Source organism: Camponotus floridanus, unplaced genomic scaffold (genome assembly GCF_003227725.1).
Source record: "Camponotus floridanus strain SB8 unplaced genomic scaffold, Cflo_v7.5 scaffold214, whole genome shotgun sequence".
NCBI lineage: Eukaryota > Metazoa > Arthropoda > Insecta > Hymenoptera > Formicidae > Camponotus > Camponotus floridanus.
Window position 1 is genome coordinate 22,333 of NW_020229342.1, and position 26,612 is coordinate 48,944.

The window sequence follows — 26,612 nt, forward strand, 5'->3', positions numbered from 1 at the left end:
TCCCCTCCTGAGATATCACCCTATCTCTCTCGCTCTTACGGCGCTCCCTCTCGCACTAATGGAAAAATTGTATTAGAAACGGCCCCTCCTTCCTACTACGAATCCTCCCTACATCAAATTATTCCAAATGGCTTTCAGAATCCATACCTATTCGAAACTCTTCATGTTATTTTTGATAAACTTGCTGCAAATGCAGAAAAATGTACCGGACATTTTTCTTCTAATGTCAATGAGTCTCTCAATGCTTCAATATCTAGCAAACATCCTAAAAGACTTTGTTTGAGTCAGACTGCATCAGATTACAGATTCGTTTGTACTGTAAGTAAAAAAAATCTTGGACAAGGTTACACCAAGAAAGTTTGAATAAAATAAGTTTATCCCCGGGAAAGCATCATTCACGTTTTGTATCCAGAGTTCAGAAAATTGCTTGGAAACGGAGGGAAATGATAAGAAGTACAACATTTAAAAAACGTAGAATGGAACTAAACAAATCAGATCGTCTTTACAAAATCAAAGAGAAAACTCGGAAGGTACATACGCTACCAGTTGTACTCTTTTGTCAGAGCCAGTAATTGATCACAATTCGAACATTGAGTGGAAAATACAGGAAAATGATGACAATAATGACATAATTCATATCGTCTTACTTAGAAATCAATGGTTTGAGTGAAGAAATTCTGCAAATTGCTGCAAAGTACCAGGATAATTATTTTTCTATATATGTACATCCCGTAAGTGAGATTGCGGCCACTACAATTGCCATCAATGGATTGAGTAGTAACTATGGCGATCTTATGTATCATAGAAAAAAAATATCCTCAGTACCATTGAGAGTCGCCCTAAGAGAACTACTTTTATGGCTAAAATCTTTGGAGAAGAAATTATGCATAGCTACTCATAATCTAGCATTCGATGGTCCTAGATTATCCCGAGCAATGCAAAAATATTCTTTAACAGTAGAATTTGCAGAAGTCATTTCAAGTTTTGCGGATACTTTATCAATTATACGAAAACGATGCATTCCGGTGCATCGTTACGATTCCCGGCATAACATCCGCCGGAAACTGCCGCCCGGTAGAACACCCGCCGGGCAGAGGCAGAGGCGCGGTGCGCCCACCTTTTTTAATACTTTTGAAAAGCCGTTAGTCAAAATTCGGCCGAACACCGCCGAATAGAGCCGATGTGGCCCGAACCGCCGCCGGCGAACACCCACGTTCGGCTCCTATCCGAATCCCTCCGAACGGGCCCGACCGTACCGTTTTCCGAAAACCCGTTCGGAAGGGGTTATACCGCCGCACGCCGAAGCGGGCAATTAGCCCATATAAAAAAGGTCACATCTTAGCTCTAATTACATTTTCCTGATCCGCTCTAAGCAGTACGCTTCAGAAGCAATCCTGAAAATCCTTTCAAAGCACAAAGTAGCCGAAGACAAAAGGTGGAGCGAGCTCCGTCTTAGACGAGTGATCTCGGTTCTGACGCACAAATGCAATCCGCCTGATCCGCAGCTGAAACTCTCACGGAAGGTGAAGCTCTGAGCCGCTCCGGATCGAGTGATCTCGATCCAGCTGCATCGCGCAACCCATCCTTCGCGAAAGAATCCTATTCCGCTCGTGCAAAACCACCGCCATACGCGTACTTTTGTATTATCGCCGACACCGTTGTTTTCAGCGCTCTGCGCATCTCATAATCACGTAATCCGCCGCCGCGTCTAAACGCGTCTTTTGTAATTAAGCGAGCGCATATCGACATCCAGAAATAAACGTGTAAACGCCGCCGAATTAAAGCGCATAGATTATAATCGTACGAACGCGGACTTTAAATCGCGGCGCCTAGAAATAAATAGTACGGCGAAAACACCCGTCGATTCCGAAAATCGAAGAATTCTCGGAATACCGGAATCTCCGCGAGAAAAAGCACCGCAAAAACGCGCGCCGTCTCGCCCTTTCGTAAACACCCGCCGGCGTTCGAAATCGAGATCGCAATTAAATCAGCTTTTATTTTTCGCATAATTACTCGAACAACACAGACATTATACACGAACATTTATATTCACACACACGCTCACGCACTCGTACACACATACACACACCTATACTGTACATATATACCTATAATTTGAATAAACGCAATTAAACTGAACACCGCGTATTTTCATTCAAAGAACCTTGCACCGGCGATCTATCCGCGCTGCGAAAAAACGTCCGAAAATACGACCGTTACAAAGCGATAAGATAATCAGCTCGCTCCCACTCTCTACTGGATGGAACTAAATCTCGAGCAAAAGAGCTTAACCAATAAAAATCTTAAGAAACGCCTCTTTTCACAAAAATCAGCCTCTTTGTCCTTAAGAAGAAAGTATTGAAATTATTACAAAAAAATTCCCACCATCCAGTAAGGAGGAGGAGCAACAACTTTAAAAAATGTAAGCGCAAGGCGCGAGACTTCACTTGTTGACTAATTCACTAAGCGTACACTAATAAGCACTAACTAGCATTATAAGCAGTACAGTCGACAGTCCAGTTTACAGTTCCAGTCAAGATTCAGTCATTCAATTTTGTTCGGGATCGCACCTTTGAATTGCGATTTTGTTTTGCCGGGACACACCCGAGAGGATATCGCGAGTTTGCAAATCATGTGATTTCGCAACTGGATGAGTGACGGGATAGAATAAAGTAAAATTGCTCTTTTGATGATAACACAGTGACACATCCACACGAGTGGCAATAAGTTTATTGCAAAATTTCTCTATATGTACAAGGTTGTGAGCTTTCGATACGTGTGCGACTCTATTTCGAATATTTGAGCACGTCGAGATTCATACTCGGTTTGGCGAAATCACACTATACAATTGTTCACTTGATATAAACGATACAACGCGTTATCAGCTGTTCGCGTGAGAGCGAGTGAGACGACGCTCTATCGGCCGTTCGCGAGATCGAGCGAGATCGCACTATTCACGGGTGCATGCGCGAGATAGAGAGAGACAGCGCTCCATCGGGCTGTCTGTGAGAGCGAGCGAGACCGCACTTTCCACGGCTGCACGCACGAGATAGAGAGAGACAGCGCTCTATCGGGCTGTCTGTGAGAGCGAGCGAGACTGCACTTTCCACGGTTCGACGCGAAACTGAGAAAGACAACGCTCTATCAGGCTGTCTGTGAGAGCGAGCGAGACCGCACTATTCACTGTTCGACGAATGAGCGGAGGCTCAATGAGAAACAGACTCCACCTTTAACTTAGAGTGGAGGCGCTCCGTGAATCCCGGCACACGCGCTCCGAACGTTCACGTGTTGAACGGAATCGATGATATGAATTTTCCAATGATCCGTCGCGATATCTGATACAAGAATTCTATTGAATATAATCGCAATTTGCACGTTTCACTGTTTCAAAAGCGCTTGCAAAATCTCGGTTCTCGCTGCTCGATAATCCGACAATGACTCTGATAAAGATTCAACAATGACTTCGCTATAACTTTCCATGACTCTCGCAATTATTCCGTAATGACTCTGATAAGAACTCGACAATGATTCCGCGGGAGAGAGCCTTTCTCCCGGATAATAAGGATTCTATTGCGCATCGGATGATCCGATTTGGGCCTATCACGGTTCGGCACGTAAATTCGCGTGATGTTTCGAGCTTTTAATTGGCCAGGACCATGTATTATTACGCGATCACACGGATCCTGGCTGATTTCGAAAAACACCGTACGGAATTAGATTTGTGAGTTCGCTTTGGCGCGCACGGATGGCGCCAGTATAACGGGGGGTGATATTTTCGTTATAAATTCAGAGCGAATTCTGAACAAATTTTAAAATTATATAGCTTCGGGGATCCTTTTCTTGCATTATGCATTTAAATTATTAATTTGTTTTATATCACAGTAAAAATGATTTTGTTAACATTTAATTGTGCATCATGTGAAATTTCTGATGAACATCTCCATTACTCGGCTCTTCATGTTATAAATCTCCGATTTCTGCCATTGCAATTTTATCAACGCACTTATTTTTGTGATCCCAAGGAGTTGTGAGTAAGTTTGAGTAATTTTTATTTTCTCCCTTTCCCATATCTTATTATCTCATAATTTAAAATCTATGTCTGACAAATAATTTTAAGCAGTTTAATAATCATTAAATCTTTACTAATTGCTATCAATCAATCAATCAATCCTTGTCTCACTTCTCCTCCAGTCTCATTTCTTGTTCTTCCTAATTCGCCTGGAATCTCCGAAAGGCGATTCGCGAATAATTCCCCGTTCGTCGAGAATCTCCGCAAGGCGGTTCACGAACAATTCCCTGTTCGTCGAGAATCTCCGCAAGGCGGTTCACGAACAATTCCCTGTTCGTCGAGAATCTCCGCAAGGCGGTTCACGAACAATTCCCCGTTCGTTGAGAATCTCCGCAAGACGGTTCACGAACAATTCCCCGTTCGTCGAGAATCTCCGCAAGGCGGTTCGCAAACGATTCCTTAATTTTCATTTCCTTTTAGTTGCCTTTTTTTATTTATTTACCAAGAATTCGTATTGTTTTCTATCTTTATATTTCGTTTAAGTCTTTCTTTATATATATTTAAATCTTCATTTCTATTTTTTTTTCTTTACTCCCTTTCATTTTCTTTTAATTTCCCATTCCTTGCATTATTGTTATTATTTTTCCTTTTTTTTCTTTCTTCCTCTCTATATTATTTTCCTTTGTATTATCATTACTTTGGGAGAAATCATTGAAATAGATGAATAATTTTCGAACTTAGACTTGGCGAATCTTTTATCTTAATTTTATTATTGTATTTTAATTTGGACCTGCGTTTCGCCGAATTTAGAAAATTTTAATTCTAACTATAACATATACTCGAGAATATATACATACACGCACACATACTCACTCATGTATAATTAAACTGCTAAGATGTATTTTTATTTCCTTATTTTTTTATATAATATATGTATTTTTTAATTTAATGTAGAATTTAATTATTTAACCCGTTCTCTTCCCTAAACCCTGAGATCGCACTAGATCCTATCCCGTGTAACAAGGATTAAATTCCTTTATTGAAAAGGGACCATCGAACGAATAGGCGTAAAAACGCAGAGTTAAAAAGACCTTCGGTCGCTGACCTGTGTCAGGCCCTTCACATTTGTTCGACCCGATCCATACACACGCCCGAATAAAGTGTGTCACGGGGTAAGTAAGTTACGTTCTTCCATACAGCTCATCCTTTCAGAGTCTGGACGTAACAGCTTTGATTTCTTATTTATTTTATTTTTATATTATTTTCTTATTAATAAATTTGTTATATTTGTCTTTATTAAGTCCGCGTAATTTATTTGAGTGTTAGTCTCTCGTGATTGTCGAATTCCGTTATATTTGTCGAATTTTGAACTAGCAGAATCTCGCATAATCAATTGACTTTTTTCAAGACCCTGCCCCTCTACCGTTAGGCGAGCTAGTCGGCCCGTGGCGAAACAGGCCAGCGTTTTTCGCGTCCTTTTGGTGTTTAGCGAAAATTAATGCGTGAAAGATCGTATCTGGCGCCCAACTTCGAGATATCGAGACGGTCTTCGCTTCGCCGCGGCTCGCGCACGAACACTCTCCATCCCTGTTCCTCCGAGCGCGAGTATACTATATTCGCCTTGTGTTTTTGACGGTGTTTTCGCTCCCCTTCGCATTCTCCTCCCTAACATCCCAAGGGGTATTGTAAAATTATAAATTGAAAGAAAAGCGTCGCAATATACAGGGTATCCCTGAGCATGAGCTCACGCACTTGAGAAGGTAGAGGGCAGTAAATTAAATAAAGAAATGTAGCGATTTTTGTAATAATAATCGAAATATTAATTATTGAAATCGAACGAATGAAAGAAGCGCTCGATCACTCGAGCAATAACACGGCCTACCGTATCAGACATTGCCGGCGCGTGGCGAAACGTGAAGATGGCGATGGCGGTAACCACGGGTAGCGACGCGCTGTCTCTCTCCTCGCCGCGCACCGGCAGGCAATGTCAGACACGATTGGCCGTGCTATAACTCCAGTGGTCGAGCGCTTCTTCCATTCGTTCGATTTCAATAATTAATATTTCTATTATTATTACAAAAATTGTTACATGGAATAGGATTTCTTTGTTTAATTTACTGCGCTCTACCTTCTCACAAGTGCGTAAACTCATGCTCAGGGACACCCTGTATATGTAGTGGGACACGCTGTATATATATATATATATATATATATATATATATATCGGTCATTCCACGTCAACTGAAACACCTGTCTGCCCAAAATTTAGCGCTGTTTCCAAGAACGTGTGACAGCTTAAAAAATTCGTCTACTCAAGAGCTTTCAAAAGATGTGTGGCACTTTGTAAAGATTAAAAATGGCGGATCTACTATAGCGCCTGGAACTGCCGAAAATTGCACGAATTTCCCGAAAAATCTTAGACATTTCCTTTTAGAAGATGAATTCAGGCTAAAAAGACTTTTTTTGAAGATCGAGATCACTGTTCATGAATCTGAAGTCAGGTTAACGAAATTTAAAATGACGGATTCAAATGGCGCCTAAAACTGCTGTAATCCTATGAATTTTTCGAAAATTCCTAGTTATTATCTTTTGAATCAAACTTGAAATAACTTAATCAGCAGTATATATATATATATATATATATATATATATATATATATATATTGTGACGTTGCCATCCTGTCGCGCGTTCATCCGCCCCGGTAATTTTGACGGGGCGCGGGCCGAGTGGCTGCGCTAGAAGCCAAATTAAGAGAGCATGATCGAGCTCCCCGGAGAGACGAGCGATGTTATTGCGTTTCACGTTTCTTTATTAATTTTTTTTGTAATAATTTTTTTTGTACTGAGCGAATTCCGGGCAACTCACCGGAGAAGATTTGGAGAGCCAAAGACACAGCGAGGGACGTCTGATGGCGACACGGCACTCCCCGACAACAAGCGGGGGAAAAAGTGGCTCCTGAACGATAGAGCAGCGGGACGCTATGGGGGAACATCGCCATAAAGAAGGACGGAGGTCCGACCTGAGTTACCCTCCGAGAGGAGAAAGCGACAGCAGAACCTCCACCGGGCCATTAAAAATGGGCCCGCGACAGCCAAACTTGAATTTGGGACCGTTTCGCGCGGGGCGCCAGAACACCTCGCGTTAGAAAACCTCTAGGAGAAAGAATGGACAACTGATCATGTGATCAAGCCTTTTCATGATTGGCTGGCAGAAAATGTATCAATTTTAGCTATTGCGTCGCCAATGCAAAATATGATGACACACAAATAGGTTATATCTCGAGCATAAAAGACGTCAAAGTCGACTGATTACTTAATAATAATCATTTTTAAATAGAATTTTTTGCTTATTATAAAAGTTTCGATAAAATAGGAGGTAAGTGTTTATTAATAAAAATTATAAATAAACTTTGATTTTAACAAAGGTACGTTTAGACGCGTCGAAAATATATATTTATTGTTAGCAGGATTATTTTTGTAATAAATGTTGGAATATCTGTTAATTTGATGACACCAAATTTGTTGTCAGTTAATTTATTGTTTTATTACAGAAAACGTTATTTACTATGCCGTCGAGTTGCTCTGCATACAAATGTTTTAATAATAGTAATCAAGGATATTCTTTATTTAGATATCCGCAGGATAAAATATTGAAGCAAAAATGGATTGCTGCAGTTGGAAGAGGTAAAAATTGGTTACCCAGTAATTCTCAAAAACTTTGCGAGGTTAGTAATGTGCTCTGATTTTGGAGTTTGAAAGAATAAATAGATGTAACAATATATTTTATTGTTGGAGGTCAAAGTACATTTTTGTGGTTTTCTATCTTTAGATACATTTTTTGCCATCAGAAATTGAATTCGTTGCGTACGAAACGTAAACGAGTAAAATTTGGCTCAGTTCCTTCTCGTTTTTGTACATGTTCTTCGGAGAATCAAGAAAACTATAGAAAATTAAAAAAGAAGCAGAATTATAAAAGTTGTCTTTATCAGCGAGAGAGAAAACAAAATGATTATTGTGTTCTACATCTTCCTCGTGACATAAAAAAAATGAAGTATCGGATGATAAACAGAAGGATTTAATAGAAGTAATACGCAGAGAAAACGATACCTTGAGAACAATTGTTTCTCTTCTTCAAAACATATTACAAAATAGAAAACAGTAATTTTGTAAAAAGTTGTGGCAACTTTAGACAAATCCTATTATTATAACAATTTTTGAAGTAACCTATTATTATAACAATTGTTGAAGTAATATCACAATCAATAAATATTTTTTATTTATACCTTGTTAAATTAGTATGGCAATCAATAAAAGCGTTTATAACACAAAGATTAAATATCACAATATATATATTATTTGTTTGATCTAAAATAATTATATTATAAATATTATATTATAATACTTGAGAAATAACAAATTTAAAATATTGAAATAGCAATAACAACAGAAATAAATATAAGCAATCCAAGTTATCCGTTATTGCCTACCTACCTATTACAACAAAAATACAATGTGTTATGTTATAAACATTTTACTTTCTAGGAACTTATATTATAGAAACTTATTAATTCATTATCATTAAAAATCAATATTGCAATGAAAAAACTAATAACTTTTTATATATTATAAAATATTTTTCTAAAAGTATATGCATTGCACACAATTTCATTATGCCATATTAATTGATAGTGCATTGCAATTAAAGCTGTTTTTTTGTTGGATTAAAATTATCAGCTAAAAGTCTTGATCCCATGCTTTTACTGCCAAAGGCAGCTGTTCTACTCTTTTCAATGGAAATATTGCTTAAGTCTGACGATATCTGATACAATCTCATTCTGCAATATCTGGATTGCGGTAGTAATAATATTAATATGTTAAATGTTTATTATGTTTACCGCACTCTTCAATCGAACACATGATCGCGTTCGATAACGCCAGTAATACCTTAACCTACCATAACCTACTATGACAAAAAACTGCTTGCAGTCTCCGAGTAATTATCGTCGCATTGTCGCGTCGTCGCATCGTGTAGTAACGTGTCCGTGCATGTTTCTTTTATCGAGTGATTTTTAATCGCCAACAGTTATTATTCGACAGTGATTAATAGTGATTAGTGATAGAGGCATTATTAAATTTCTCGTCTCGTCGAGTGAGTAAATAAATGTGATTATGTTAAAGTTTATAAAAGAATGCAGTTCATGAAAGAAGAAAAACTTTCAGTTAATAATTTAGTGTGGATTTCTGTCTTGTGCAACGTGATATCTACGTTAAATCTGAGAACGTACGATCGGAAAATTCATTTCTTCTTCAAGCAATTACAGCAATACATCAGAAGTCATCGAACAAGGTAATAACTATTTTTTGACATTATGTGAAAACGGATCTCGGGAAGGACAGAGGGACAGTGTGTCAAAGAAAATTCGAGGAGTTGACAAGAAAGGGGTGAAAAGAGAGGGGTTGAAAAGAGAGGGATTTTTAGTGGGTAGGGAATACCGAGTTGATAATTCGACTTGGTACTCGAGTCCCACATAATTCACTGGATCGACCGGTAGGTATGCATAAAATGCATTTTCCCCTCTCTCGTAAAAAAAAAAATTACAGGTGAGTGAGCGAATGAAAGAAAGAGAGAGAGAAAGAGAGAGAGAGAAAGACAGACAGACAGCAGACAGAGAGAGAATGTATGTGTTCGCATGTGTGTCTGTATGTGTATAGCAACCAGTTGATCGCAGCAGGCGCCTCGCGTAAGCGCCCGCGTCTGACGGGCCTCGCGTCACCCTTGCTTGCCTCTTGTATCCGACCCGTTATGCGTTAACTTTCTTTAATAATTCGAAAACTAAGCTTCGGACGAAATTTTGCAAAAGGAAAAATCGTCTTAGAATTGACTCAACAATGTGTCATTTCACGGACACAGGTTATTTTGAATCACCCTGTATACACATATATATAATTATAGTTTTTAATGTATCTGACTTTTATGCGGAAAATAATTTTCTGGAAATGTTTTCTAAGGTTTTCATGATAGCGTGTATAAGTACATAAGTAATATATGTATACTGTTATTAATTATTGCATGCTTATACAGTTATTAACTAATTTATTTTTAAGATATTGGATAAATTTTGATTTCTAAGTAAATGATTCATTGTTTTTTAGACATGATTGAAAATTTTTCTTTAAATATTTATAACTTCTTTATTGTTACTTTTTTTATCATATATAAATCAAGATTCATATTATATACATCAATATAATAATCAATATAAACAATCCTGCCTTTTACTAGAATTATTTTGTTTCATTATTAAAATTCTGTTTTTACAGGGCAAATATCGCATTACTGCATCCAGCCACAATTAGAAATTGGAATTCAACGGTGAATGCTGAACCTGGTTTCCATCGTGAAGTTCTAAATGCAAAAGTCTTAACTCGAGAAGAAGATAGAGACTGCGTTTTAATTTTTGATGGTATGGCTATTCGACAGCAACTTTTACGGGATCAAAGACGAAAATTTCAGGGATTTTACGATTATGGACGTGAGATTACTATAGAAGACAAATGAAATGGAAGCAAAAGAAACACTTGTATTTCTGTTAGCAAGTTTGAAAGCTACAAGGAAGTTTCCAATCAGCTATTTTTTTAAAAATAAGATGACTTCTTCAATTTTAACTGAATTGATTAAAACAGCTTTAATTTTAACGGCACAAGTAGGAATAAAAGTACGTGCAATAACTTGTGATGGAGAAACTACAAATTGTAATGCGCTGAAATAATTAGGATGCAATATATTTGTTGAAAGTTATCATGATATTAAAAATTTCTTTATACATCCGAGTGAAAACTATAAAATAAGATTTATTCTTGATGCTTTCGACATGTTAAAATTAACACGAAATGCATTAGCGGATTATAAAGAATTTTCGTGTGATGAATGCCTTATAAAATGGCAATATTTAATAGATTTGTATAATACGCAAAAAACATTGACTTTTAAGTTAAAAAATAAGCTTACTTCGCAATGCATTAATTACTGGCAAAACAAAATGAAAATTAAATATGCAGCACATACTTTTAGTGCATAAGTTGCCAATGCGGTTAAATTTAAAAAAAAAGAGAATGTATCAGAATTTTAAAATAGTGAAGCTACTATAAAATTTCTTCGCACTGTTGATAGGCTATTCGACTTCATAAACTCTAGGAATCCTTTTGTCAAAGATTTTAAAAAATCCATTGTATATAAAAAGATTTGGAATATTTACAGAAAATGACAAGAAAACAATGTAGAATATTTATAAAATGAATATTTATTAAAAACACGAGACGGATTATTACTCAAAAAAAGTAAGCGAAGAACTTTTATTTGTGGATTGGCAATAACAAAATCGATTTTAGATATTGCATCTGATATTTTTAATCAAAATAAAACATAAATATATACTTGTAACTATAAGTTTTCTCAGGATCATTTAGAAATTTTGTTCTCAAAAATTAGAAGCGTCATGGTCACAATAACAATGCAAATGCGCTCCAATTTAAATATGCTATGCGACAAATTTTATTGCATAATAGCGTAAAAAGTTATACAAATATGAATTGTATTGAGTTAGATAATGATTCTAATGGATCAGTATATGAATTCAGATGGATAAAGAAAAAACAACAATCATTGTTTAATAATTTAATATTAGAAACTGATTGTGAGAATGATGATGATGATGAATATAATAGCGATCAAATTCGAATATTACTATATCAGAACACTTAAGGAATTTGCAGGATAATACTTATTATATAAGTGAGTATATTATAAAAAAGATGCAAAATATAAGTTGTTATATACACCGTGGCCCATTTTAATCGACGCATCTGAATATCTCCGTTGGTAAGCCGAATACAAAAAAATTGTTCAGACAAAAGTTGTATGGTTTCAAGGGGTACATAAGATGGTGTCATTAGTTTGATCTTGAAGAGCCACCTGAAGGTCACGTGAAGGTCAGCTCCAACTTTTTAAATGGGACACCCTATATGCTTTCACATATTCTTGTAGCTCATCTGAAGAGCTTTCTAAAACACTATAATTAAGTTAGTTTTCATTAAATACTTTCCAAGTTATGAGGCTTGAAATCATTTTTTAATTTTACATAAACCGTAAAATATCTTGTAAAATATTCATTTTTCGATTATTTTACCTTAATACTTTTATGTACAAAATAATGAGAAGAATCAATTGGTGTAAAGAAAACACATAATTGTTTCGAACAAAAAAATGTAATTGTTAATTGCAAATTACATTTTTTTGTTCGAAACAATTATGTGTTTTCTTTACACCAATTGATTCTTCTCATTATTTTATACATAAAAGTATTAAGGTAAAATAATCGAAAAATGAATATTTTACAAGATATTTTACGGTTTATGTAAAATTAAAAAATGATTTCAAGCCTCATAACTTGGAAAGTATTTAATGAAAACTAACTTAATTATAGTGTTTTGGAAAGCTCTTGAGATGAGCTACAAGAATATGCGAAAGCATATAGGGTGTCCCATTTAAAAAGTTGGAGCTGACCTTCACGTGACCTTCAGGTGGCTCTTCAAGATCAAACTAATGACACCATCTTATGTCCTCCTTGAAACCATACAACTTTTGTCTAAACAATTTTTTTGTATTCGGCTTACCAATGGAGATATTCAGGTGCGTCGATTAAAATGGGCCACGGTGTATGTGCGATGAATTTAATCGAAATACGAAAAGATCATTGTTATATACATTGCTATGAATTTTCAAAATTTTTTGATCTTAATAATAATGATAGATTATTTAAATTTTCCATTAGTGTATATAAAATTATAAAACGTCAAAAACTACAGAACGTCAAATACAAATACAAACAAATAACTTAACAAATTTACATATTAAAAACCTAAACATAAAAATTATAAATAAAATTAAAAATATATTAACTTTAGATCCGACGATATTTTCAAATTTGAGTTGCGAAGACGTTGATTTGCTAGAATTTCCACATAAAATTAGATTAATAACATTAATAGCATCGAAATACCTATAAATACGATTATATTCATATGCTAAATTTTATGCTCAAGAAATATTAAAGCCTATCAAAAAAAGACATTTTCTAATAGAGGTATGTTCAAAAAAAAAGGTGACTTTTCAAATTTCGCGGGCTACGTACATTCGATTTTCGAATTTTTTTTTTGTTATGTTGGTACACATGTCCCCAACATATGTTGACATTATCAGCTGTTTTGCATGTTTGGTTTGTTTTTCATAGATATAAGGGTTAGACGTGTTTTGGTGTGCTTGGCGATTTTTTGTTATCGAAAAATTAAATTTTGTGTGAAAAATAAAATTAAGTGCTCTGACGTACTTGAAATATTGACTGCGGCATTTGGCGAGTCTATTCTAAGCAAAAAAAATGTTTACAAGTGGTACAAGCTCTTCACAGAAGGTCGAGAAGATGTTAATGACGATGCCCGCCCTGAACGTCCCAGCACGTCAACAACCGATGACAACGTCGAAGCAGTGAAGAAAATTGTTATGGAGAATCGTCGAATCGCTATTAGAGAAATTGCTGAGGATGTCGGCATATCGGTTGGCTCATGCCATGCAATTTTTTCGGGTGTTTTGAGCATGCAACGTGTGGCGGCGAAGTTTGTTCCGAAATTGCTGAATTTTGACCAAAAACACGTCGTTGCTTGTTCGTGATTTTTTGGCCAAAGTCAACACCGTAACCATGCGTCAGCCACCGTATTCACTTGGCTATGGACTTGGCCCCCTGCGACTTTTTCTTGTTCCCAAAACTGAAAAGACCTATGAAAGGACGGAGATTTGCCACGATTGAGGAGATAAAGACCGCATCGCTGGAAGAGCTCGAGACCATACCAAAAAGCGCATATCAAAAGTGCTTCGAGGATTGGAAAAAGCGCTGGCACAAGTGTATAATATCTGACGGGGATTACTTTGAAGGGGACAAAATAGATATTGATGAATAAATAAATATAATATTTTTCGAGAAAAATAAAAAGTCACCTTTTTTTTTGAACCTCGTAAAAATGATTTTATTTTAAAATGAATAGTCATAGAATGTTATTCTAAGATATCTAGTATTTTTAAGACTTGCGGTGTATATTAATTACAGTATATTAGTTCTAATAATATAGCTTTCGAATAAAAAATGCACTATATTTCTTGTTTGTATTATAATTTTTAAGCATTAAAAATTATTTTATGTTTTTGATTTTATGTATTCCTATAATTTTAATTCTAAAGAAATTTTAATGTCTGCTTGAATTTATTTCTAATTTTCAACTATTTAGTTTTAATATAAGAATTATTTTTTAACCTATAAATGTTCAAGTTACGGACGACAATAACACATGGTCCCTTATTCCGCGCATGCGCTCTAACTTATGTATAAGATAGATACATAAAACACGGGTACGTCTGACAAACCTGTCAAGCATAATCTACAATGTGCTTTTTGTTTCCTGTTTCTTGTTTTTTGCCTCTTGTTTTCTTGTTTCTTCGTGCTCTGTTTTATCGACAGTTGTGTTTTTTGCTACATGTTTCTTGTCTTTAGAAAAGTTCGTCAACTTTTATCTCGAGCAACATAAAACGAAGGAACATCACGCACGACAGGACAAACGCGTAGGTTAGAGTGACAGTGTGATAACCAAAAAAATAATGTCGGACAAAGAAAATACTCAAGAAGAAAATATTCAAGTAGATGAAGCTTTTGGCGAATTGCTCGCCAATTTCGTCCGAAAAAATCCTTGTCTATATGACAAAAAATGTAAAGAATACAAAGACAAGAAGTTTATCGCAGATACATGGAGTTCTATTGCAAATGCCTGCGGTATGTCAGGTAAATGAACAAAAAATTATTTACATTTTGACATAAAAGCATAGACTAATTTAAATAATTTGTACATATTTTATGTATACTGCTCGTATAATTAAAGATTTTTTAATTATATTAGATTGGAGAAGTTATATTTCATTCTATTTTGCAGTGGACGTAGTGCAGAAACAATGGAAAAGTCTTCGCAACCAATTTACTCGAGAACACCGCCTTGAGACCATGTATGAGCCATCGGGTACAGGGAATGACACAAAGAGGCCACGGAAGACATGGTACTTATATCACTGCCTTCTCTTTTTGGCACCACATGTGGCCCATCGCAAATCATCAAGCAACTTTGTACGAAGGAGTGCAATAATTACTTCGCCTTCGTCAACATCACAGCCTGCATTACAGTCAGCATCGCAATCAGCATCTGAATCATCGTATAGCAATCTGTGGACTGAAAATCTTTTTAATGATGACTCAAATGCATCAACTCCACTACCAGAGACATCAACGCCTTCAGAATATTCAGCAAATTCAGATTCTTCAGCAACTGTAACATTAGTTAGTCAGCCAAAATTATCTATTCCAAAAAAAAATTTACTTGTTCCACCACCCGATCAATTTGCAAGTCGAGAGATCTTATAAAGAACAGGAACAGCTGTCTCTAATGATAGGCAATACAAATGAGGCTATAAATAAACTGGTGCATAATTTGTCAAAAAAGTGCTCACAGCCTGTCAGTGATGATAAGGAGGATGGAGAGGAGGCAGCAATTGCAAAGGCATTTCTGTACGCATTGAAAAAAGTAAATTCTAAATACAAAATGCAATGTTATGTGGAATGTTTATCTGTTTTGGATAGATATCAAAACAAGCAGTAAACAAAAGTTCGAAATCTGTGATTTTCTTACATGCAATACTTCTCTTTATGTAATTGTTTTATGTTATGTATAATTATATTTTCTTTTGTTAAGCATATTATTAAGTATATATATATATATATATATATATATATATATATACTTCAGTATATAAAAAATAATATATATATACAAAATATATTTAATAGAAAAACGTTATTATAATAGTAAGTATAAGAAAGAAGTAAATTTTTAATCGGTTTGAGATATTGTTTTGGAAGAAAATGTATTACTTTAGTTGTGAAGTGTCTATTTTTTATTTAGTCATGTTTTTTTATTTCGAAATGCAATTGAGTTTGTGGCTAAAGAACAAATTCAGTATTATATGTCAGTATTTTTGCTTTTTATATTAAGGCTAACATTTCTAGCACAATAAATGGATGTGATTATTAAATATACGTTATAAATTATTACTATTATTGCTCCTAAAATTATTAAATAATATCTATCCTGTTAATTTTGTCATACTATCCTTATAACGTAAAATATATCTAACTTAGAATTTTTTAATTTAGTTTTTTTAAAAAATGGATTGATTATAAATTGTAACTAATAATATTGTAAAGATTCTTTGTGGAAGCTTGGACGGGCATGTAGTTGGAATATTTAAAGATATATTTATATGTAATTAGTATACAAATGTTCTTTATCTCATATATGTCATATATTTTTATACATTTTATAATCTTATAAAATCCTTTTATAATCCTTTATAATTTGTAATCACTTATGTATGAAATCGATAAACATGAGTATAAAATTAAATTCTACTAATAACAACTTTTTAAATATTTGTTAGAAATATATAAAAATATAATATATGTATATCTTATAAAAAAGAATAATATTTAAATGATATCTAGTCTACGCAGTAGTATCTATATGTTATGTAGCAAATAATAATAATTTTATTATTATTATTAGCTACATAACATAGATACTACTGCATAGACTAGATATCATTTAAATATTATTGTCTTTTTTTAATATCACATCGTATTATTAAGGGAAATTTACATTATGTGCTCTCAATGCAACCTCCCACTGCCAATCCAGCTGGCCAATGTCAGAACAAAAATAATCTTTTAAAATGTTCCGCTGAGCATCAGCCCTCACTGTGGGATTATTGGACCCAAGTCGACCAACATCAGTGATTGGTCCCCTGTACACTTCTTGTCTCCAATTACCTCCGATCAAATTTCCATCTTGTTCTCTATCCACCAAAAATATAGGGCAATAGGTCCTTTCCGATGGTTGTATGTCGTCTTCTGATACCATTAGGAAGTTATGAAGGCACACAATTGCTTTCACAATATCTTCCGCTGTTTCTGGTGTACAGCATAGGTCCCTTCTCAGAATACGCCACCTCGAAGACATTATTCCAAATGTATTTTCGATGACAAATCTGGCACGACTGAGCCGATAATTAAAAATCCTCTCTGCATTACCAAAAGTTCTATAAGATCTGGCATATGGACGCATCATATGAATGCCAAGTGGGAACGCTTCATCGGCGACAAAAGTGAAGGGGAGAGTGACATCAGTGCCAGAAAGCTCTTTTGAAAAAGGAAAGTCAATTTCATTTGTTTCAATAGCCTGGCCGAAAGCACTGTTTGCCCACACCCCCCTATCACTTTGAGATCCTGCAGGCGAATTTAAAAAAAATGATATAAGTCAATAAAATATAAGCTATAGCATTTCAGTAACTATTGCACAGGTACTCACCATAATCGCCAACATCCACCCACGTGAAACGATAATTAGCGTCACATGCAGCAAGGAGAATTATTGAAAATCTCTTTTTGTATGCGCTGTAAAACAGAGAACCAGTTTTTGGGGGACACTGTATTGATATGTGTTTCCCGTCAATAGCTCCGACACAGTTGGGAAATTGCTATCGATTTAAGAAATCCTCTGATATCTGCATCATACTCTCTTGTGTATGGCTTTAAATATATTGGTTGAAGTGCTTTCCATAAAGCAATACAGGTTTCTCTAAACACTTTGTGTGCAGTGGAACGTCCAATTCTGTAGCTCCATGAAGATGTTTTAATTGAAGTACCTCGTGTTAGTATTCTTTAAGAAAATAATGTAGGGCTCAGTAACATAAAGAATTTAATATTAGTAATAGTAAAAGTAGAAAATGTACTTACTCAAGAGTAATAGCCATGCGTAACTTTAGGGGCAATGGAGTTCTAATGCTTCGTTTCATTAAATATGGTCTTACTAAATCACAAATGTAATTAAACTGTTGTACATTCATGCGTGTGTACTCAAAGAATTGTTCATGGTTTGTCGTTATTACTTCTCTAAATAGGTTATTATAAATTCCCTGGGTTTCTCGATCGTAATTAATCGGACGCACCCACCAACGCTTGGTTCTTCTTTTATTTAATTGCTTTTTTGCAAGCAAAAGCATTAAAAAAAGATTCCAACATTGGACAATAACCAACACATTTATTAATAATTGTTCGTTCATGTTTAGGCAATATTTGACTTCGACTAACATTTTACTTCTACGTAACCTTCTTATGCCGATATTATAAATACAACGCCAAATGATACTTTATGATCGATATTCATGATATATTATAAGTTCGTCTTTAAGTATTTGCCTTAAAACATCAATAGCCAATAAGAATGCTGTATTTAGTATCTGAGACTTTTAGAACAGACCATAAATAACGATCTGTGATTGGTCAATGTAAAGTAATATTTTCTTTCGGAAATTCAGAAAGACATATTGTATATGACGATGTCTCTCGGCTCCATGCGACAAAAATACGAGAAGCAAAAAGCAAGAGGCAAAAAACAAGCAACAGAAAGCAAAGAACACATTGTAGATTCGGCTTAAGAGTTAAAAACAACACAATAACGTTCAAATGTTACATTTTTGTGTTAATTTTTTACATATTACTTGTTATTTATTTACATATTTGCCTTCTGTTAAATTAACATTAAAATTAGAGTGAATAAATTGGAACATGTGAAATATGTTAAATTTAACACAAAATGTTTTACTGTATAAAAAAATACTAAGAAACTCATCTTTTTAATTTTTCTAAATTTTAGAGGAAATCAATGCAGAAATGGGCGCGCTCGCTCTCCAAGAGCCAGATATGCGGCAGTTGATGCAACAAATGTTGCATCAACAACAATTGTTTCAGCAGCAGCTGCAATTTTATATACAACAGCAGCAGCAACAGCAACAACAACAACAACAACAGCAACAACAGCAACAGCAGCAGCAGCAAGAAGAGAAGGAACAACAGGCGCAAAATGGTAAATTATTTTTTTATATTAAATTTTATTTATCCAATTATTTATATATATATATATGTATATATATATGCATTTTTATAATTTATTTATTATTTATGTTTTAATTTTCAGATAACATAAGAAAAAGAGGAGGCGGACAGTCCCGTAGACGATGGTATGCCCGGCGAAATAGGGGCACTAGGGACGGATGGGGCGTCGCCAGCACTCAAAATAGGGGAGGCAAAGAAGCTGGCCGAGGACGAGGAGGCGGTCGAGGACGAGGAAGTGGCCGAGGCCGAGGAAGGCCAATAATTATAAATAATTATTATTATTAAAAAAAATTATAATTAAAAAAAAATTATTAATAAAAAAAATAAAAAACAATATAATAATCCAGAATATTTTACTTTCCCTTCTTTCTACTTTCTTCCTTCCTTTCTTGTAAAATTTAATGAAATAATGTAATGTGGTATAATAGGGCTCCAGGCGAAGGTCCACATAAAAAACCTAACGCGCCATTGGTGATACCTCATGGGTAGTGTGGAAAATCGCACTATTTTTCTTAATTTGATATTTTAAATGTATAAAAAAATTAATTATATTTAATATATTATAAAACGTGTGTGTATATATATGTAACATATATACAGGGTGACCCATTTTAATTTAGGCAGCCAAATAACTCGAAAAATAAGCACACTACGAAAAAATGGTTAGAATCAAAATTTCGTCATTTCGAGGGGGACGTACAATGACGTTAAAATCAGCCCCCCCACCCCTCCCCCTGGGCGGTGAGGGGGGGCAAGTTTGAAATCTTAAATGGAACTCCCTATTTTTCATTGCATATTCTTGTAGCTTATCTCGAGAGCTTTCCAAAACACTATAATTAAGTACCTTTTTATTAAGTACTTTTTGAGTTATAAGGCTTGAAATAATTTCTTAATTTTACATAAATCATAAAATATCTAGTAAACCATTCATTTTTCGATTATCTTACCTTCATACTTTTATGTACAAAATAATGAGAGGAATCAATTGGTGTAAAGAAAACACATAGTTGTTTCTAAGAAAAAATATGTAATTTGCAATTAACAATTCCATATTTTTTCTTAAAAACAACTGTATGTTTTCTTTACACCAATTGATTCCTCTCATTATTTTGTACATAAAAGTATGAAGGTAAGATAATCGAAAAATGAATGGTTTACTAGATATTTTATGGTTTATGTAAAATTAAGAAATTATTTCAAGCCTTATAACTCAAAAAGTACTTAATAAAAAGGTACTTAATTATAGTGTTTTGGAAAGCTCTCGAGATAAGCTACAAGAATATGCAATGAAAAATAGGGGTTCCCATTTAAAAAATTCAAGTCGACCTTGACATGACCTTCACGACGCCACCCAAGGTCAATCAAATTTACCCATGTAATGCATTACTTTATCTTCAACAACTTTTGTCTGAAACATTTTTCAAAATAACCACTTCCTTTGCTTTAAAATGGGGTGTACGGGTGGTCTGAAACACCCGGTATATATATATATATATATATATATATATATATATATATATATATACAGGGTGTCAATTAAGTCCCGGGACGGCTAAATATTTTCTCATGTAAGGTATTTTTGAAAAAGGTCAAGGTCATTTCTGAAGTAATTTTCAACGAGGAATTCAACGGTGACCTTCAATTTGACCTTGAGCTTGACCTTCAAGGTTATTTGAAGGTCAAAGTGTTTTTTTTAAATAGGAACCCCTATTTTTGATTGTATATTCTTATAGCTGACCTCGAGAGCTTTCCAAAACACTATAATAAAATATTTTTCCCTCAAGCATTTATCGAGTTATGATGCTTCAAATCATTTCTTAATTTTACATAAACCGTAAAATATCTTGTAAAATATTCACTTTTCGATTATTTTACCTTAATACTTTTATGTACAAAATAATGAGAGGAATCAATTGGCATAAAGAAAACATATAGTTGTTTTTAAGAAAAAATATGGAATTGTTAATTGCAAATTACATATTTTTTCTTAAAAACAACTATATGTTTTCTTTACGCCAATTGATTCCTCTCATTATTTTGTACATAAAAGTATTAAGGTAAAATAATCGAAAAGTGAATATTTTACAAGATATTTTACGGTTTATGTAAAATTAAGAAATGATTTGAAGCATCATAACTCGATAAATGCTTGAGGGAAAAATATTTTATTATAGTGTTTTGGAAAGCTCTCGAGGTCAGCTATAAGAATATACAATCAAAAATAGGGGTTCCTATTTAAAAAAAACACTTTGACCTTCAAATAACCTTGAAGGTCAAGCTCAAGGTCAAATTGAAGGTCACCGTTGAATTCCTCGTTGAAAATTACTTCAGAAATGACCTTGACCTTTTTCAAAAATACCTTACATGAGAAAATATTCAGCCGTCCCGGGACTTAATTGACACCCTGTATATATTATTATATATATATACGAGGGTAGTTCGAAAAGTTCTCGGCCTGGCAAAGAAAACACATGATTTCCAGCAAAAATCTTTTTTATTTTTCAACATAGTCCCCTTTCAACTCAATACATTTAGACCAACGATGTTCTAATTTTTTTATACCCTCAGTATAATACGATTTGCTTAAGCCTCCAAAATAAGCATCCGTCTCAGCGATGACCTCCGCATTTGACGTGAATTTTTTTCCAGCAAGCCATTTTTTCATATTCGGAAACAAAAAGAAGTCACTGGGAGCTAAATCTGGCGAGTACGGTGCGTGTGGTAACAATTCGAAACGCAATTCATGGAGTCCAAGCACTCTTGAGAAATGTTCGTTCGAATGCGTTTCTGATCGACCGTTAACAAACGCGGCACTCATCGCGCTGAGAGCTTTCTCATATGCAAATGTTCATGTAAGATATTGTGAACACGATCTATTGAGATGTTTGCAATGTTAGAAAGCTCACGCACTTTTACTCGTCGATCATTTAACACGCTATCGTGGATTTTTTGAATGATTTCCTCATTCGTGGCGGTTTTCGGGCGACCCGAACGTTCATCGTCAAAGATGGATGAACGGCCACGTTTAAATTCAGCAGCCCATTTCTTCACTGTTGAAAATGATGGAGAAGAGTCTCCCAAAGTGGAATCCAGCTCGTTTTTTATTTCTGTTGCCGTTAATCCTTTTAAAATGAAATATTTTATGACTGCGCGATATTCAATTTTATCCATTTTTGGAGAAGTATCAAATCTTGTCTGTTTTACTCGAGCACAGTAAACAAACTAGCGAACGAATCTGTCTGAAACTGTGCGGTACGCCCTCTGAGGGATTAAACTTGAGAAAAATCATAGCCATTTGATATTCTTAGGGACATTTCTATATTAGGCCGAGAACTTTTCGAACTACCCTCGTATATATATATATATATATACATATATATATATATATATTATAAATATATTATACGTTTATGTATATACATATTTATATATATTTGTAACAAAAATAAAAAACATAAAGAAAAGCTGTGAAAGAGAAACATTGAAATATCGAAGAGCGAGGCTCGCTCAGCAGCGTTCCGCGTCGCGCGTCGCTCGTCGTTTTCGTTGCTTGCTTGGTAAGAAGGAGACAGAAAACTGTATTCTGTCCTCTTCTTTTAGCCGAAGCTCACCGAAGCGCTGAGCTCACACGTACGCTTACGCACACATCTCCGTTATCCTCTCCACTACGCGTGGCATGTTGCTTGCGGAGATAATCTTGCATCCCTGACTGATAGTCCTATTTCTTTTATTTGCAATCAAACTTTTAAGAAATTCTTTATGTTACGAAATCATGCTATTCATATGTGCGCATAGTCCGAACGGATGAATGTTCCAACTGGTATCGCAGCGCGGCGCCACTATCAAATTCGAGTGAAAGAAGGGACGAACTCGTCTTCTCGAGCCGCGTGAAATCGCTTCGAGCGCTTTCCTTCTTCGTCCTTGTCTTCCGGCCGTGAATGATTACGGTTTTCGGGTGCAATAGTAATCAAGTTCTGTTGCAATAAGGCTCTACTAAGGCGAGATTCTTCGAATCTCTTGATCGGTTCTCAGTTTCTAACATATCTGGTAAGGCCTTTCATCTTTCTCAACGAGCTCTTCTCATAACACAACATCATGAACAAGAGAGCGCAACCAAACGGCCATCTTGAGATAGAATACAAAAGGTTTGTTCTTTTCAGCTGCACTAGTTCTGAACTAGAACTGACGAGTACAGTAAAAATTTCATAGGTGCAGAAATGTAGATAGAAACGAAAAGAACGCCACAGTGCAGAAATTAACATGGCGCAACACATTCCGGATAATGATTTAGATGAAGAATATTTTGTTTTACCAGCACCATTATTGCATGCAGAACCTATTTGGGATGAAGAGGATGATGGTAATTACTATTATTCTGAATAACAAATTAATCAACGTTAAAAAACTAAAATTCTTAGGGCCAGTTCTAGGTTAAGTGTCAGGTAGTTCATCTGATGGTTAAAAAGTATGCGTTACGTATGCTAACTTTTTAACCGTCAGGTAAGCTATCTGACACTTAATCAGTCCTCAGACAGATAAAAATCTAATCTAATAAATGTATTTTAGATTATAACGAGTTACTACAAATAGTACATCCAGTTTTTGGAAGAGTTCAGAGAATAGAACATATAAAAATACATAATTACATAGAAAATATTGTTCGCAGCTATAACAATATTGATTTTATAATGCACTTTCGATTATCTAAAGAAAAAGCATATGAACTAATAAATCAATTTGAGATATCTGAGATATTTATTTCATTACAAAGTATGTATTATTGTTTGTTATTATATATAAAATATACTTTATGGCCCATATTCAGAACCCTCTTTTATCGATAAAAGTGCCTCTAAAAGTGGCATATAAGTTTTCTGATTGGCTATAAGCCAGTTTTAGAAGCTTTTATCGATAAAAGAGGGTTCTGAATACGGGCATATGTGTATATGTAATAATCATAGAGCTTATATACATGAAGATTCCTTTGCCTAGGAAAAAAAGAAACAGCAATAGGTTTCATAAGAGAAACTTATGGTAACAACAAAAATGTTTTTTTAACATGAAAAGAATTGATTTTATTTTATTATTTTGTTAGATGATTCTGGGCGTCCTAATATAACAGCTGAGAAACATATATTGTGTTACCTATGGTTCGTAGGACATCAGAGTGCATCTTATCGTGATGTAGCTGATCGATTTGGAATGACAATAAGTACTTTGTATAATATAATAACTAGAATAACAGATTTTATACTGTTATTAGCATCAAATATCATAAAATATCCAACGTTAGCTGAGAAAGAAGAAACTGCAACATATTTTAACGAAAAAAAAGGATTTCTTCGTATAATTGGTAATGTAGTCATGTTTACATTTATACATGTAAAACATATATTAATATTTCTTTTCTTTTAAGGTGCTATTGATGGTTCACATATAAGAATAGATAAACTAACAGAAGATCTAGATTCATATATTAATAGAAAACAATACTTTTCGTTGCATATGCAAGGTACAGTGGATCATAAAATGAAGTTTATCGATGTTTTCATAGGATATCCTGGTTCTGTCCACGACACACGGGTTTTTAAAAATTCACCATTACGTAACGATCTACATGAATTTTGTGGAAGTTAGTTAAAAAATGATATAAATAATACAAATAATAATGATTGAAGATAAAAAATCGATATCTAATCATAAATCATCTTTCAGATAATTATTTATTGCTTGGAGATAGCGCATATCCCTGTTTGAAAGAATTAATTGTACCGTACAGAGATAATGGACATTTAACTCATGCACAGAGATCTTTTAATCAAAAGCTAAGTTCTTGCAGGGTAATAATTGAAAATGCTTTTGGATATTTGAAACAACGTTTTCCACAGTTGTATCATTTTAAATTACGCGATATAGTACGTATGGTGTACGTAATACATGCGTGTTGCGTACTTCATAATATAGCAAATATGGAAAATTTGCAATATCTTGAAGAACCTATAAATGATCAGTATCCTGATATACAGAGTGATTCAAAATAACCCCTGTGTCCGTGAAATGACACATTGTTGAGTCAATTCTAAGACGATTTTTCCTTTTGCAAAATTTCTTCCGAAGCTTAGTTTGCGAATTATTAAAGAAAGTAGTTAACGCATGACGGGTTGAATATAAGAGGCAGGCAAGGTTGACGCGGGCGCTTACGCGGTGCGCCTGCTGCGATCAGCTGGTCGCTATACACTGCGACGTTTATTCAATTAGATTCAAATGAATCGCGACACTCCTCGAGATGTTGGATGGGAGCGTGCGTGGGGGAGCGAAAACGCCGTCAAAAAAAATAACGAAATTAATATACTCGTGTTCTGAGGAACCGGGGTAGAGGACGTTCTCGCGCGAGCCGCGGCGGAGCTGAGGCCGTATCGATATATCGAAAAGTTGGGCGCCAGATGCGGTCTTTCACGCATCAATTTCGCGAAAAGCCGAAAGACGCTAAAAACGATAGCTTGTGTGGCGTCCCTGACACTCGCCACATCGAGCGTGGTCTCAGTAAGCGCTGACCGGCGTAGTAAAGTTGGCGCTTAATTATATCTCAATATATAATTAATCTCAATTTTAATTAATGCCGCTGAAGGGCGCGACAGATTAAGATAATTTTCTCGCTATTGAAAAACATTGGAAAGTATATAAAAGAAGATGCGGTCAACGACTTACCAACCATCTTGTAACCTCGCAGAAATAGCTTCTAGCTACTCAGCGAATAACCTTTTTGTCCTTTTTGAAAACCCTTATAGTATACCTGATCACCGAGACCTTCTAGACCTTTGGGACCCTCGAGATCTTCCAAGATCACCGAGACCTTCCAGATCCTCGGAATCCTCGAGATCTTTCAGATCACCGAGACCTACCAGATCCTCGGAAACCTCGAGATCCTCCAGATCACCAAGACCTTCCAGATCCCCTGGATCCTCGAGACCTTCCAGATCACGGAGACCTACCAGATCCTCGGAATCCTCGAGATCCTCCAGATCACCAAGACCTTCCAGATCCCCTGGATCCTCGAGATCTATCAGATCACCGAGACCTTCCAGATCCTCGGAATCCTCGAGATCTTCCAGATCACCGAGACCTTCCAGATCCTCTGGATCCTCGAGATCTACCAGATCGCCGAGACCTTCCAGATCCTCGGAATCCTCGAGATCTTCCAGGTCACCCGAGATCTTCCAGATCACCGAGACCATCCAGATCCTCGGGATCCAAGAGATCTTCCAGATGCCAACTAATCCTCGGAAGATTATTCAATTCCTTCCCTGGAGACTCATCCCTATAGAACTAACTAAAAGGACATTTTCTCTGATCCCTACAACGCCTTGTTCCTCTCCGCCAAGAACACCTCGTTCATCAACCAAGCGATCTAGAGGAACTCAGACGGAACTCTACAATAGCAGAGGAGAAAGATTAGGGAAATTGCAAATCATTAAGTCTTCGCTAAGAGTAACTTGGCGACCTAA

General features: G+C 35.3%; 1 protein-coding gene across 1 annotated transcript; it reads left to right on the top strand.

Moving 5' to 3' along the window:
* The first annotated feature begins 23,367 nt into the window (after window positions 1-23,367).
* Window positions 23,368-25,148, top strand: LOC105258004 (protein ALP1-like). Its single transcript, XM_025408547.1, has 3 exons — window positions 23,368-23,467; window positions 24,524-24,739; window positions 24,823-25,148. The coding sequence occupies exons 1-3, from the start codon at window positions 23,368-23,370 to the stop codon at window positions 25,146-25,148; spliced, it is 642 nt and encodes a 213-aa protein (XP_025264332.1).
* Window positions 25,149-26,612: the final 1,464 nt, after the last annotated feature.